Source organism: Mastigoproctus giganteus, chromosome 13 (genome assembly GCF_048544385.1).
Source record: "Mastigoproctus giganteus isolate SK-2022 chromosome 13, ASM4854438v1, whole genome shotgun sequence".
Classification (NCBI taxonomy): Eukaryota; Metazoa; Arthropoda; class Arachnida; order Uropygi; family Thelyphonidae; genus Mastigoproctus; species Mastigoproctus giganteus.
The window spans coordinates 41,410,624-41,423,881 of NC_143587.1; the positions used below are offsets into that span (position 1 = coordinate 41,410,624).

Genomic DNA, 13,258 nt, shown 5'->3' on the forward strand with positions numbered 1-13,258 from the left:
CTCATGCGGTAGAATTTTTTTCAGCATGGTCTGTGCTTGCTAACAGGGATGGGATACATTTAAATAGAAAGGGTGAAAGAATATTTGCTGATGCTATCGAGGCAGTGTTAGGTGGGTCAGAAAACTGCTAATTTGGGGATTTGCAGACTAAAAGATTAACAGAAGCAAAGGTGATTCTGCACTGCTTCTATTGTAACGAGCAGCAGCCTAGAGAGCAAGTTGTTGGGGATTTCAAGAGCTACTGGGAATCATCATGGAACAAGTTAAAACATGGGCTGATTTCAAGAGCTACTGGGAGTCATCATGGAACAAGTTAATACATGGGCTGTGTTACGGTAACTAAGAGTAAGAACAAGTGCATGTATTCTTGCATGTATACATAGCACTTTAATGCTAGAAGTAGGGTTCACAATACTAGTCAAAATCTTAATACCAGTATTTTGGTATTTTTAATTTATGAAACCGGGATACCAGTATTAATATCAGTATTCGAAAAAAAAAACATTTTTCGCAATAAATTTTGATGACAATTAGGTGCAATAAAGTAAGGAAAAAAACAAGTAATTACTTGAATTCATGTTTTAAATCACACTTTTATTACAATAATAAATATTCTAGCAAAAATTATTAAACATACTAAAAACAAAAAAATAATTTTTTGTAAATAAGCATCCATACTACCTGTCCAAATAGAGTGAGTACTTAAGAAACTCAATAGTGTTATTGTTTAAACTGGATGTAATTTTGGTACATAGTTAATTAGCGGCAGAAAACATCCTTTGGATTCTGTGTGGTTGGTGCTTTGTACTGAGATAGTTGTAGACGAGTTGCAGTTTAATCCCCCCCCTTATTCCCTCATCTTCAAAAAAGTCTTTTTGACTTTTTATGGCACTACATCCATATTAACGAAAGAAAGGGACTAACAGTTAAGCTGGGTAAGGAAACCAAATCTTAGTTGTAGGGGGGGGTATTTATTTATTAATTTTTATTTCCCTTTACCTTAGTATCACTGTCAGTGGCCATTGCTATGATTTTCGTACAGCAGCTTCCCTTAAGCACTAAGTCCCACAAGCTACCTGACTGTGTGAAAAAATGAGAATTTCCAGCAGCTAAGGGATATCCCCCCCCCCATGAGTATATATATTATATATCGTATATATATTACATTTGAGCTGTCAGTTTCTGAAGAGCTATGACACAAATACAAAACAAAAGTCACTTATCATACAAATTATGTTCATTTACATCTAATCTATTCATTTTTCTCATTTAATCTGTTAATACATGCTATCAGTTCCATAAAATTTCTCCCACTTAACAATCTCAACTCTCTCTACAGCTTCAAACATTAAACACATTCAATCTTAATCACCAATATCAATTCTCTTCACAACAGCAATCCATAAGTCAATAACTTAATGCTAACAATTCCATTTAATCTCTCTTAATTTAGCAATATCAATTTTCTTTACAACTTCAACCAATAAACCAACTCAATACTAAACATTTCCTTATTTCTCGTGTTTCTTCAACTTCAACCTTACTCTAAAATAATCTCCCACTTTATCTAAGTACCATTTCCAAAACAACACTGTTCAGAGGACTTATCTTCCTTCTCTTTCATGGTGGGATTCCTTCCACAGAGTGCAGTGATGTCTCTCTCTCTCTTCTTAGTTGAACACTGCATCTCTGCTGTATAGCTCTTCCAGTACTGTCTTATTTTGGGATTTCGAGAACAGAAGCCATTATTTGACTGGCTTGTTATTCAACTACCGGATTAACTTCTAGCACAAGAACATGCCCGGCGGAACCCTTTACTATATAGCTGGACATTCCCAGAACTGGACCCGAACTGAATCCAGAACTACCACTGGAAGTCTGCAACCCCTCCGAACAACAACCACAAACCCCTCTTTTGGCGCGAGCACCTTATTTATTTCCTTCTATTTATTTATTGAATTGATTGAAAGTTACAATCGCCCCTTGTACTACTTTTTTTATACGCAAGCTTACGTGCAAACCCCAGAAGAGTTTACACGCATTTACACATCTCCCCCTATTTAATTTAAACCTGACTCAATCATGGAGGTTATTCTTTAAACTCACTCTTCTTCCTTTCGTGGGAAAAACAGAATACTTTTTTCCCACACAACAAAATGCTTTCATCTTTAACGTCACCTGTTCACAATACATTTGAACTGCTCCATCAACACTCTTTCACTGTTGAAAAAAAAGCCGTGAAATAGGGTTGAATTTGAAAGTGTCTGCAATTCTGCCCAGACACGATAGGAGGGAGTATATGATGAGAGCCTTGTCGATCAATTCGGCCCTGGAAAGATTGTGCAAGGCTCAAGGGGGTAGAATTTTTTTCAGCCTGGACTGTACTTGTTAACAGGAGAGATTGCTTCTACAGGGATGGGATACACTTAAATAGAAAGGGTGCAAGAATATTTGCTGATGATATCGAGGCAGTGTTATTGGAATGAGCAGAATCCTGAAAAACAAGATTCAGGATATTTCAGAGACTGCTGGGAGTCATTGCGTTACAAGTAAACACATGGGTTGTGTTAGGGTAGCTAAGAATAGAAATAGGTGCATGTATACTTGCGTGTACACCAATGCTAGGAGTTTAGTAAATAAATTTGATGAATTTGAGGTATTGCTCAAAACATCAAAGGCAGATATTGTTGGGATATCAGAGACTTCTGCCCAGACACGATAGGAGGGAGTATATGATGAGAGCCTTGTCGATCAATTCGGCCCTGAGACTGCTGGGTACAGATATAAGGAATGCAGAACTGGAATTTGGGGAGTACAACGTCTACAGAAAGGATAGACTGGATAGGAAGGGAGGAGGGGTTATGCTATTAGTTAAGAAATACATAAAATCCAAGGAAGTGAAACCAGTGGACATCGCTGGACAGTGTAGTGTCGAGTCAGTTTGGTGTGACATAAGCATTGGGAGATCAAAATTGAGAGTAGGAGTGTGCTATAGGCCTAATGACTCTGATGAGTATAATAAGAAACTCTACAGGGAAATAGAGTGGGCCAGTAAATCAGAGAGTCTTATAATGGGGGATTTTAATTTCCCAGATATTAACTGGAATTTGGGGGCTGGTCACTCACACACTAGCAAGGCTTTTGTGGATTTATTGGATGATTGTTTTCTGCATCAGCATGTTCAGGAGGCAACTAGTGGGAGGAATACTCTTGATTTGATTATCAGCAGTGATTCTTCATGCATTAAGAATCTGCAGATAAATGAACCACTAGGTGGCAGTGATCACAGTGTGCTGAAGTGGGATTTACTCAAAGAGGTAACTACCATTAGGGGTAAAGGGAAGGGTTATTGCTTTCGTAAAGGCGACTACGATGGGCTGAGACAGTATTTAAATTCTATACAGTGGGACCAACTGATGATGTTACCAACAGCAAATGCAAAATGGGAAGCATTCAAAGAACTTATCTTGGAAGCTACTAGGCTTTACATACCAACTAAGAAATATTGTTCAAGGTTTAGGCCTAAATGGATGTCAGATGAACTGATGAGGCATATGGCAGAGAAGAAACATGCATGGGATACATACAAATTAACACATGACACAGAAGCCTATGATAGATACAAGTTGATCTGTAACCAAGTTACAAAGGAGGTTAGGCAGGCGAAGGCAGATTACGAGAAATCTTTGGCAAGGGATGCAAAGAAAAACAGCAAAGAGAGTTCTTTACTTATGTAAACTCTAGAAGGAAGGGGATGAATCAGATTGGTCCACTTGATATCGATGGGTCAACTGTTGATGATCCTGCTCAGGTAGCTAACAAACTAAATGAATATTTTGCATCGACATTCACACATGAGGAGTTATTTAGCGAGGGGAAAGCCAGAGTTGTATTCAACTCTAGCAGTAAGCTAGAGAATCTTGTAATAACTGAGAGTAAAGTGGAGGAGAAATTGTTGAAGATAAACACAAGAAAGGCACCCGGGGTGGATGGGATCTATCCAGTTATATTAAAGGAGGCAGCAGAGGAAGTAAGCAAACCCTTAGCCATAATTATGAAAGCTTCCTTGGACTCAGGGGAGGTACCCACAGACTGGAGATGTGCAAATATGACCCCAATTCACAAAGGAGGATCAAAGGCTGACACAAGCAATTATAGACCTGTGAGTTTAACTTCTGTTCCAGGAAAAAATGAAGGCACTAGTTAAAGAAGCACTGCAGGATCATTTAGACAAGACTTCAGTTATAGCTCGGACACAGCATGGTTTTGTTAAGGGGAAGTCTTGCCTGACCAATCTGATTGGATACTATGATGCAGTCACAAAGGAACTGGATGCAGGGAATAACTTTGATATTATATACTTGGATCTTAGAAAGGCTTTTGATACTGTTGCACATGGAAGACTGCTGCACAAATTGGAGCAGTGTGACATTGGAGGCAAATTGCTGCTGTGGATAAAGGGGTGGTTGAGGGGGAGAAGACAGAGAGTGGTAATCAATGGACACTGCTCGTCGTGGACTAATGTTATTAGTGGAGTCCCTCAGGGCTCAGTGTTGGGTCCATTATTGTTTTCTGTATTCATAAATGATATTGATGATGGTATATCAAGCTTAATGTCGAAGTTTGCAGACAATACAAAGGTAGGCAGGGTTGTCAAGGACACTACTGACACTATGCTGCTGCAACAGGATCTGGAAAGGTTGAGCAGATGGGCTGAGAAGTGGCAAATGAAGTTTAACATTGACAAATGTAAAATACTACACATGGAAAACAGCAACCCCAGAGCAACGTATCAACTCTGTGGTACTACACTGACAGTGGTAGAGAATGAAAGGGACCTGGGGGTGGTTGTGCAGGCAGATATGAAGTTCTTTGAGCAGTGCAGACGGGCTGCAAGAGTAGCTCATGGTGTATTGTCAATGATATATAGGAATTTTTCTAGCAGGGATAAGGAGGTGATTATTCCCTTGTATAAGGCAATGGTCAGGCCACACCTAGAGTACTGTATACAGGTCTGGAGGCCTCATTTCAAGAAGGATGCAGAGCTGCTGGAACGAGTACAGAGAAGGGCAAGAAGATTAGTGAATGGAACAAAGGAGTGCTCTTACGAAGAAAGGCTTAAGTTTTGCAAATTACAGTGTCTGGAGACTAGGCACCAGTGAGGTGATCTGATAGAGGTGTATAAAGCATTGAATGGTTTGAGCATGCTCAATGCTGATGGGATTCTTCCTCTCGCTCAGAATAATCACCTGAGAGGGCATAAATTCAAATTGAGGAAAGACAGATGTAGGATAGACGTGCGGAAATTTGCCTTTTGCCAGCGAGTGGTTGGTTGGTGGAACAGACGTCCATCCTTTCGTGGAAGTTGATAGCCTAAATAAGTTTAAGGCTCAGCTGGACAGGTATTTTGAAGGAACAGAGGGGTGAAGTGGAAGTGGGTTTTTTTTTTTTTTTTGGCTGATGCTGCATAAGCTTGCTTTCTTGCATCAAATGCCTCTACTAATGCTAATGCTAAAAATGCACTAAGTGTTTCATCACCAGATAGCAGTGTAATAGAGGGAATGAACTATTACACTGTTCAGGAGCTTTTAATTTCAATCCTGCCATACCATTGTTCACCATATACCTTAATTGCATTAGCAGGCCTACTGACGCTAATGGAAATATTTCCTTAATGAAGTTTTCGTTATTCCTTCAGTGCTTTACTTCCACACACACGCACACTCTACTTACTAAGAGAAATATATTTGTAAGATTTTATGTCTCACAGTTTCATGACATTTTTAGGTTTCTGTTGCATTTGTACTGCGTATAACAATCCCTCAATTGCAAATTCAGCAGTATTAATGTTTATCCTCAACAATTTCTCCTCCACTTTCCTCTCAGTTATTACAAAATCATCTAGCTCACTGCAGAGTTTACTTCACCTCTGGCATTCCCCTTCCTGAATAACTCCTCATGTGTGAATATAGATGCAAAAAATATTCGTTTAGTTTGTTACACACCTGAGCAGGTTCATCAACAGTTGAACCATCAATATCCAGTGGACCAATCTGATTCATCCCTTTCCTTCTAGAGTTTACATAGGTAAAGAACTCTTTTCTGTTTTTCTTTGCATCCTTTGCCAAGGATTTCTCATAATCTGCCTTTGCCTGCCTAATCTCCTTTGTGAGTTGGTTACAGACCAGCTTATATCTATCTATCATAGGCTTCCATGTCACCCAGTAATTTATATGTATCCCATGCATTTTACTTCTCTGCCATATGTCTCATTAGTTCATCTGACATCCATTTCTTAGTTGATATGTAAAGCCTAGTAGCTTCCAAGATAAATTCTTTGAATGCTTCCCATTTTGAATTTGCTGTTGGTAACATCATCAGTTGGTCCCACTGTATAGAATTTAAATACTCTCAGACAATCATAGTCGCCTTTACGAAAGCAAAAACCCTTCCCTTTACCCCTGATGGTAGTTACCTCTGAGTAAATCCCACTTCAGCACACTGTGATCACTGCCACCTAGTGGTTCCTTTATCTGCAGATTCTTAATGCATGAAGAATCACTACTGAAAATCAGATAAAGAGTATTACTCTCTCTAATTGCCTCCCAAACATGCTGATGTAGAAAACAATCATCCAATAAATCCACAAAAGCCTTGCTAGTGTGTGAGTGACCAACCCACAAATTCCAGTCGATATCTGGGAAATTAAAATCCCCCATTATAAGACTCTCTGATTTACTGGCCCACTCTATTTCCCTGTACAGTTTTTTTATTATACTCATCAGAGTCATTAGGCTTATAACACACTCCTCCTCTCAATTTTGATCTCCCAGTGCTTATGTCACACCAAACTGACTCGACACTGCACTGTCCAACGATGTCGAATGGCTCCACTTCAATGGATTTTATTATGTGTTTCTTAACTAATAGCATAACCCCTCCTCCCTTCCTATCCTGTCTATCCTTTCTGTACACATTGTACTCCCCAATTTTCAGTCTGCATTCCTTATATCTGTGCGACACCACGTCTCTGATATCCCAACAATATCTGCCTTTGATGTTTTGAGCAATACCTCAAATTCATCAAATTTATTTACCCAACTCCTAGCATTGGTGTACACACAATACATGCACCTGTTCCTATTCTTAGCTACCCTAACACAACCCATGTGTTTACTTGTACCGCAATGACTCCCAGTAATCTCTGAAATACCCTGCATCTTGTTTTCCAGGCTGCTGCTCATTCCAATAGAAGCGGTGCAAGAATCACTTTCACTTCTGCCAGCGGCTACTCGTAACCTTTCAGACTGTGTATCCCCCCCAAGCTAGCAGTTTTCCGACCCACCTAACACTGCCTCAATAACATCTGCAAATATTTTTGCACCCTTTCTATTTATGTGCACCCCATCCCTGTAGAAGCAGTCTCACCTCTCAACAAGCATAGAGTAATCCAAAAAAAACTGTACCCCTTGAGTCTTGCACAATCTCTCCAGGGCCGAATTGATGAACAAGGCTCTCATCATATACTCCCTCCTATCGTGTCTGGGCAGAATTGCAGACACTTTCACATTCGACCCTCCCTAACTCGCAACTTTTTTTCAACATTGACCTGTACTTGTTGAGAAATCTGCAGATCCCTTACTCATAATGTCATTAGTTCCAATGTGTACAACAACAACATCACCTTTTGTGCCCTTAAAAGATGATATCTGCTCTACAATGTCATCAACTTTTGATTTCTGTTTATACTCCGGAACGACAACCAAGTCAGTAGAGTTTACAATAAATCGTCAATACAAATATTTATCGTATTTAGTAGTCACGGGCTTGAACCCCGGTCCACTCAAGGAACGCGTGCTATGCACTCTCACTCCTGACCACTGGGCTACGTCAGGCCTCAACTTTTGATGACATTGTAGTTTCATATACTCCCTCCTATCATGTCTGGGCATAATAGCAGACACAGACACATTCAAATTCAACCCTAATTCATGGCTTTTTTCAATAGTGACCTGTACTTGTTAAGTAATTCCGCTGGTCTCCCACTTTTAATATCATTAGTGCCAACGTATACAACAATATCACCTTTTGTGCCCTTAAAAGATGATATCCGCTCTACAACATCATCAACCTTTGCCCCTGGCAGACATACCCTGGTCCTGTTCCACCTATCCTTTTTACATACCATGTTCCCCGTTTCCCTGACAATAGAGTCACCAACAACTACTAGTTCCTGTGGGACAAGTGCATTCTGCCTTGGGGGTTGCCGCTGTGTTGTGTGATGATCAAGTGCAGGCTCTGGCGTTGATGTGGGCAGCTAAGAGCTTGATGGGCCCTTCAATTTAGATCCTTCGAAGACATCCACCCTGTCCTTCAAGCTCTCATATAGGCCCATAACAATGCTGAGTTGTCGCCTGATTTCCTTACACTCCTTACATCACGCACACACCCAAAGACATCCCCCATGGCAATATCATGTCCCGTACCCGACTGCTCCACAAACATCAAGCAAGCAATGCATTTTAAAAGGCTGTGATTCAGAGGGCAACTCCCCCCCACCCAGTTCTCCCCTGAGCCACAGCACTCCCATTAGCTTGAGCCTTTTGCTTTGCTGCTCTGGTCTGAGTCGTGATTTCAATTTCAGTACAAATTATAACCCTAAACTTGTATCCCAACGCAGTTATAACACTATATATATATATTTATTTTTCAGTATTGAGTATTATCTACGAGTTCCGTTTATATAACTTCCATATCAAGTTATGTATTAATTAATTATGTTACGTTTGTAAAATCTAAGTCGTTATATGTATTTAGTTAAAAAGTACAATTTAATTTGACAATGAAGTTTAACAAGATTAATAGATTTTACTGATTAATTGACAATATTATATAATATAATGTAATATACTATACGAAGCTAACGCTATCTAGTTATAACTGCAGAAGATACGAAAGTTGGCAGAATGACTAATGACAGTAAATCAGGGTATGCCACTGCAACAAGATATAGGTAAATTAGGCAGTGGGTTAAGAAGTGGAAATTGAAGTTTAACATTTACAAATGCCTTATACTTCATATGGGTAGCAGTAATCCCAGATTAACATACCAATTGTGTGGTACCGCACTCACAGTAGTAGAGAAGGCTCTGAATGGATTAAGTAAACTTATTAATGTTCCAATGGAATTCTTTCTCCTGCTCAAACTATACATATGAGGGAGTATAAATTCAAACTGAGGAAGAATGGTCACAGGACAGATATATGGAAATTTGTCTTCAGTCAGCAGGTAGTTGATTGTCATAACAAACTTCCATCTGGAATTCTAGAAGCAGGAAGTCTGAATAAATTCAAGAACTAGACCACTTTGCTTACTGGAGGCTTGAAGTGGTGAAACCCATGTTTAGTCTCTAGAGCAAAGTTTCCGGCATCCCCCCCCCATACTTCTCCTTCAACTCATGCACGGTACTAAGTATTATAGGTTTTGATACCTTTCGTGTTTGGGGTTTTCATTAAAAAAAAAAAAAAAAAAATGTTACAGGGGATAGACAGGTGAGATGGGAAGTGTGTGTGTGTGGGGGGCGGGGGGGACTAATGCTCTATAAGCTTATTTTCTTGCATCATTTGCCACTACTAATACTAATCACATATTGCAATACCTAAAATTCTATTAAAACACAATACCAATATATATATAATATAACTTACTGGCATTCCTTGAATAATGGTGCGCCTATTGGTACCATCATAATTGACACGTTCAATGACATCCAAATAAGTATCAACCCAGAATACCTGTTCTGTGGGATAATCAACTGTTACACCATATGGATATACTATCTTATGCTCAACAAGTTTTGTTCTTTCAGAACCATCAAGGCGGGCTCTTTCTAGAAGTGGTGCTGTACTCCCCCACTCGGTAAAAAACATCAAGCTATAAGGGATAAAATGCATTTTCATTAATATAATGAATTATTAGCATTACAATATACAGAATAATTATAAACTAACTTTTGCATTTCACTAACAGAATTAGACTGGAAATAAAACAGATCCCAAATAAAAGTTCAACGTCCTCTACTGCATGACGAAGGCATTTCGGACCCTGCAATGCTATGTGATTCCGATTCATCTTTGTGCCCCCTACACCTCCTGCAAGTTTGTCGCACTGGTAGTGAATCACCCTGTATAAAAAATCATAGGGAAAAAAAATGTCAAATAGAACTTACATATCAAAAATGCAAAAAACTGTTGGTGGGTTCAAAGCAGCAAAGGATTGCATAACACTCCTATTTTGTTCAAACACTTTAGGAGATCGGATGTTAAAACCATTGCTCATAAATCAATCATTAAGACCGCGGCCAATGAAAGGCGTAGCTTTTCAAAAATTGCCAGTTCATTGGATGGCCAAAAAAAAAGCTAGGGCGACCTTTGATATTTTCACTGAGTGGGGATAAAAATCATAGGGATAAAAATTTTGATCCTGCTATCCCCTTCTAATTGCCCTCTGAATAGTGACTGACCATGCATCTTTGCTTATGTTACTTTTTTTGTGAATAGGTTCAGCCATACTTCCTTCAGTGAAGTAGACCAATTGGGACAGCAACACGAAAACAGTACTTCTACTAGATTTACAATTGAAAATGGGGGAAACTGTTGCAGAAATATAGGATGCAATATCCAAAAATATAGGACATAATGTACATGGGCCAAATGAATGTTCCAAAAAAAAAAAAAAAAAAAAAAACCACCCAACACAAATAAATAATATTATACTATATCAGTTAAGACAAAATTTTAAAATTAGAAATATAGGACAGTAAATGCAATGATAAAATAATGAAGGCTTAATGGTCAGTTGTGAAAGTGTATGAATCTAATCTCTGATCCTATCAAGGGTTAAAGCTTATTTTTAGTTTTGTCAGAGAAGATTGTCAGTATGCTGCATATCTTATTTGAAAGTAACTATTTTAAGAAAGCAATCAGAAGAGTGAAAAAAAAAATGACATTGGATAATGAACTTTAATTTACAAAACTTAACTATAAACTATTCAAAACTATTTACACATGTTAATGTTATAAGTTTCTGAAGGGTATTAGGAATGGAGGGAAAAAAAATACAAAAAGCTACTGCCATTCTGATCATAATGTTTTATTTTAATGTTACAGACATAAGAGTTGTATATTACCCAGAAACCAAAAAACAAAAGGATGTTTTATTCTAATACCACAAATGAATTTCGTTTATCTGGTTGAGAAACCAGAAGAAATTGCTTATACTGGAGTTGAATTTCAGTAAGTTTCAATTTTTAAGAAATAAATTGAGAGACATTTATTCAACAAAATAAACAAAGAATAAATTAAGACGATGAGATCGAATGTAATGCGCTTGGAGATGAACTGTGAGTATGTGATGACTGGTTGATGTATTTGGAAGACAGTAGAATTACAGTTGACAATTCAGAACAATGGACCTATGGAATTATCTATAGGAAAGGCATATAGAAAAACTAAGATTTCTGAGTGACAGAATGAAAGGGATCATTGATGAACCTGGCTGTTATCTTCTGGATATGACAGTAATTTTTTCCCTCCTTAGAAATTAACTGAATGCAGCAAATTTCCATATAGAAATCTACTGAATATAAATAAAAAGATGTCAATTTCATTCATCTGATTCCTGAGAAATATATCATTACCAGTCAACAATCCCAACCTCCACATGCTGGCATATTTTTGTAAAAAGGATAGGTGGAATAGGACCAGGGTATGTCTGCCAGGGGCAAAGGTTGATGACGTTGTAGAGCGGATATCATCTTTTAAGGGCACAAAAGGTGATATAGTTGTACACGTTGGCACTAATGATATTAAGAGTAGGAGACCGGCGGAATTACTTAGCAAGTACAGGTCACTGTTGAAAAAAAGTCGTGAATTAGGTTTGAACTTGAAAGTGTCTGCAATTCTGCCCAGACACGATAGGAGGGAGTATATGATGAGAGCCTTGTCGATCAATTCGGCCCTGGAGGGATTGTGCAAGGCTCAAGGGGTAGAATTTTTTTCAGCCTGGACTGTACTTGTTAACAGGAGAGATTGCTTTTACAGGGATGGGATACACTTAAATAGAAAGGGTGCAAGAATTTTTGCTGATGCTGTCGAGGCAGTGTTAGGTGGGTCGGAAAACTGCTAGTTGGGGGGGATACAAGGACTAATAGATTAACAGTAGCCAGTGGCAGAGGTGGAAGTGATTCTTGCACTGCTTCTATTGAAATGAGCAGAAGTCTGAAAAACAAGATGCAGGATATTTCAGAGACTGCTGGTAGTCATTGCGGTACAAGTAAACACATGGGTTGTGTTAGGGTAGCTAAGAATAGAAACAGGTGCATGTATACCTGCGTGTACACCAATGCTAGCAGTTTGGTAAATAAATTTGATGAATTTGAGGTATTGCTCAAAACATCAAAGGCAGATATTGTTGGGATATCAGAGACGTGGTGTCACACAGATATAAGTAATGCGGAGCTGGAATTTGGGGAATACAATGTGTATAGAAAGGATAGACAGGACAGGAGGGGAGGAGGGGTTATGCTATTAATTAAGAAACACATAAAGTCCAAGGAAGTGAAGCCAGTCGACATCGATGGACAGGGCAGTGTCGAGTCAGTTTGGTGTGACATAAGCATAGGGAAATCAAAATTGAGAGTAGGAGTGTGCTATAGGCCTAATGACTCTGATGAGTATAATAAGATATTGTACAGGGAAATAGAGTGGGCCAGTAAATCAGAGAGTCTTATAATGGGGGACTTTAATTTCCCAGATATTGACTGGAATTTGTGGGTTGGTCACTCGCACACTAGCAAGGCTTTTGTGGATTTATTGGATGATTGTTTTCTACATCAGCATGTTCGTGAGGCAACAAGAGGGAGCAATACTCTTGATCTGATTATCAGTAGTGATTCTTCATGCATTAAGAACCTGCAGATAAATGAACCACTAGGTGGCAGTGATCACAGTGTGTTGAAGTGGGATTTACTCAAGGAGGTAACTACCATCAGAGGTAAAGGGAAGGGTTTTTGTTTTCGTAAAGGCGACTATGATGGTCTGAGACAGTATTTAAATTCTATACAGTGGGACCAACTGATGATGTTACCAACAGCAAACTCAAAATGGGAAGCATTCAAGGAACTAATCTTGGAGGCTACCAGGCTTTACATACCAACTAAGAAATATTGTTCAAGGTTTAGGCCTAAATGGTTGTCAG

General features: G+C 38.8%; 1 protein-coding gene across 1 annotated transcript in view; it reads right to left on the reverse strand.

Moving 5' to 3' along the window:
• LOC150075985 (prolow-density lipoprotein receptor-related protein 1-like) overlaps positions 1-13,258 on the reverse strand; it is a 1,358,636-nt gene that overhangs the window by 1,177,161 nt on the left and 168,217 nt on the right. Inside the window, 1 exon segment of the mRNA XM_090387555.1 lies at positions 9,709-9,934. Within this exon segment, the coding sequence (XP_090243681.1) occupies positions 9,709-9,934 (226 nt within the window).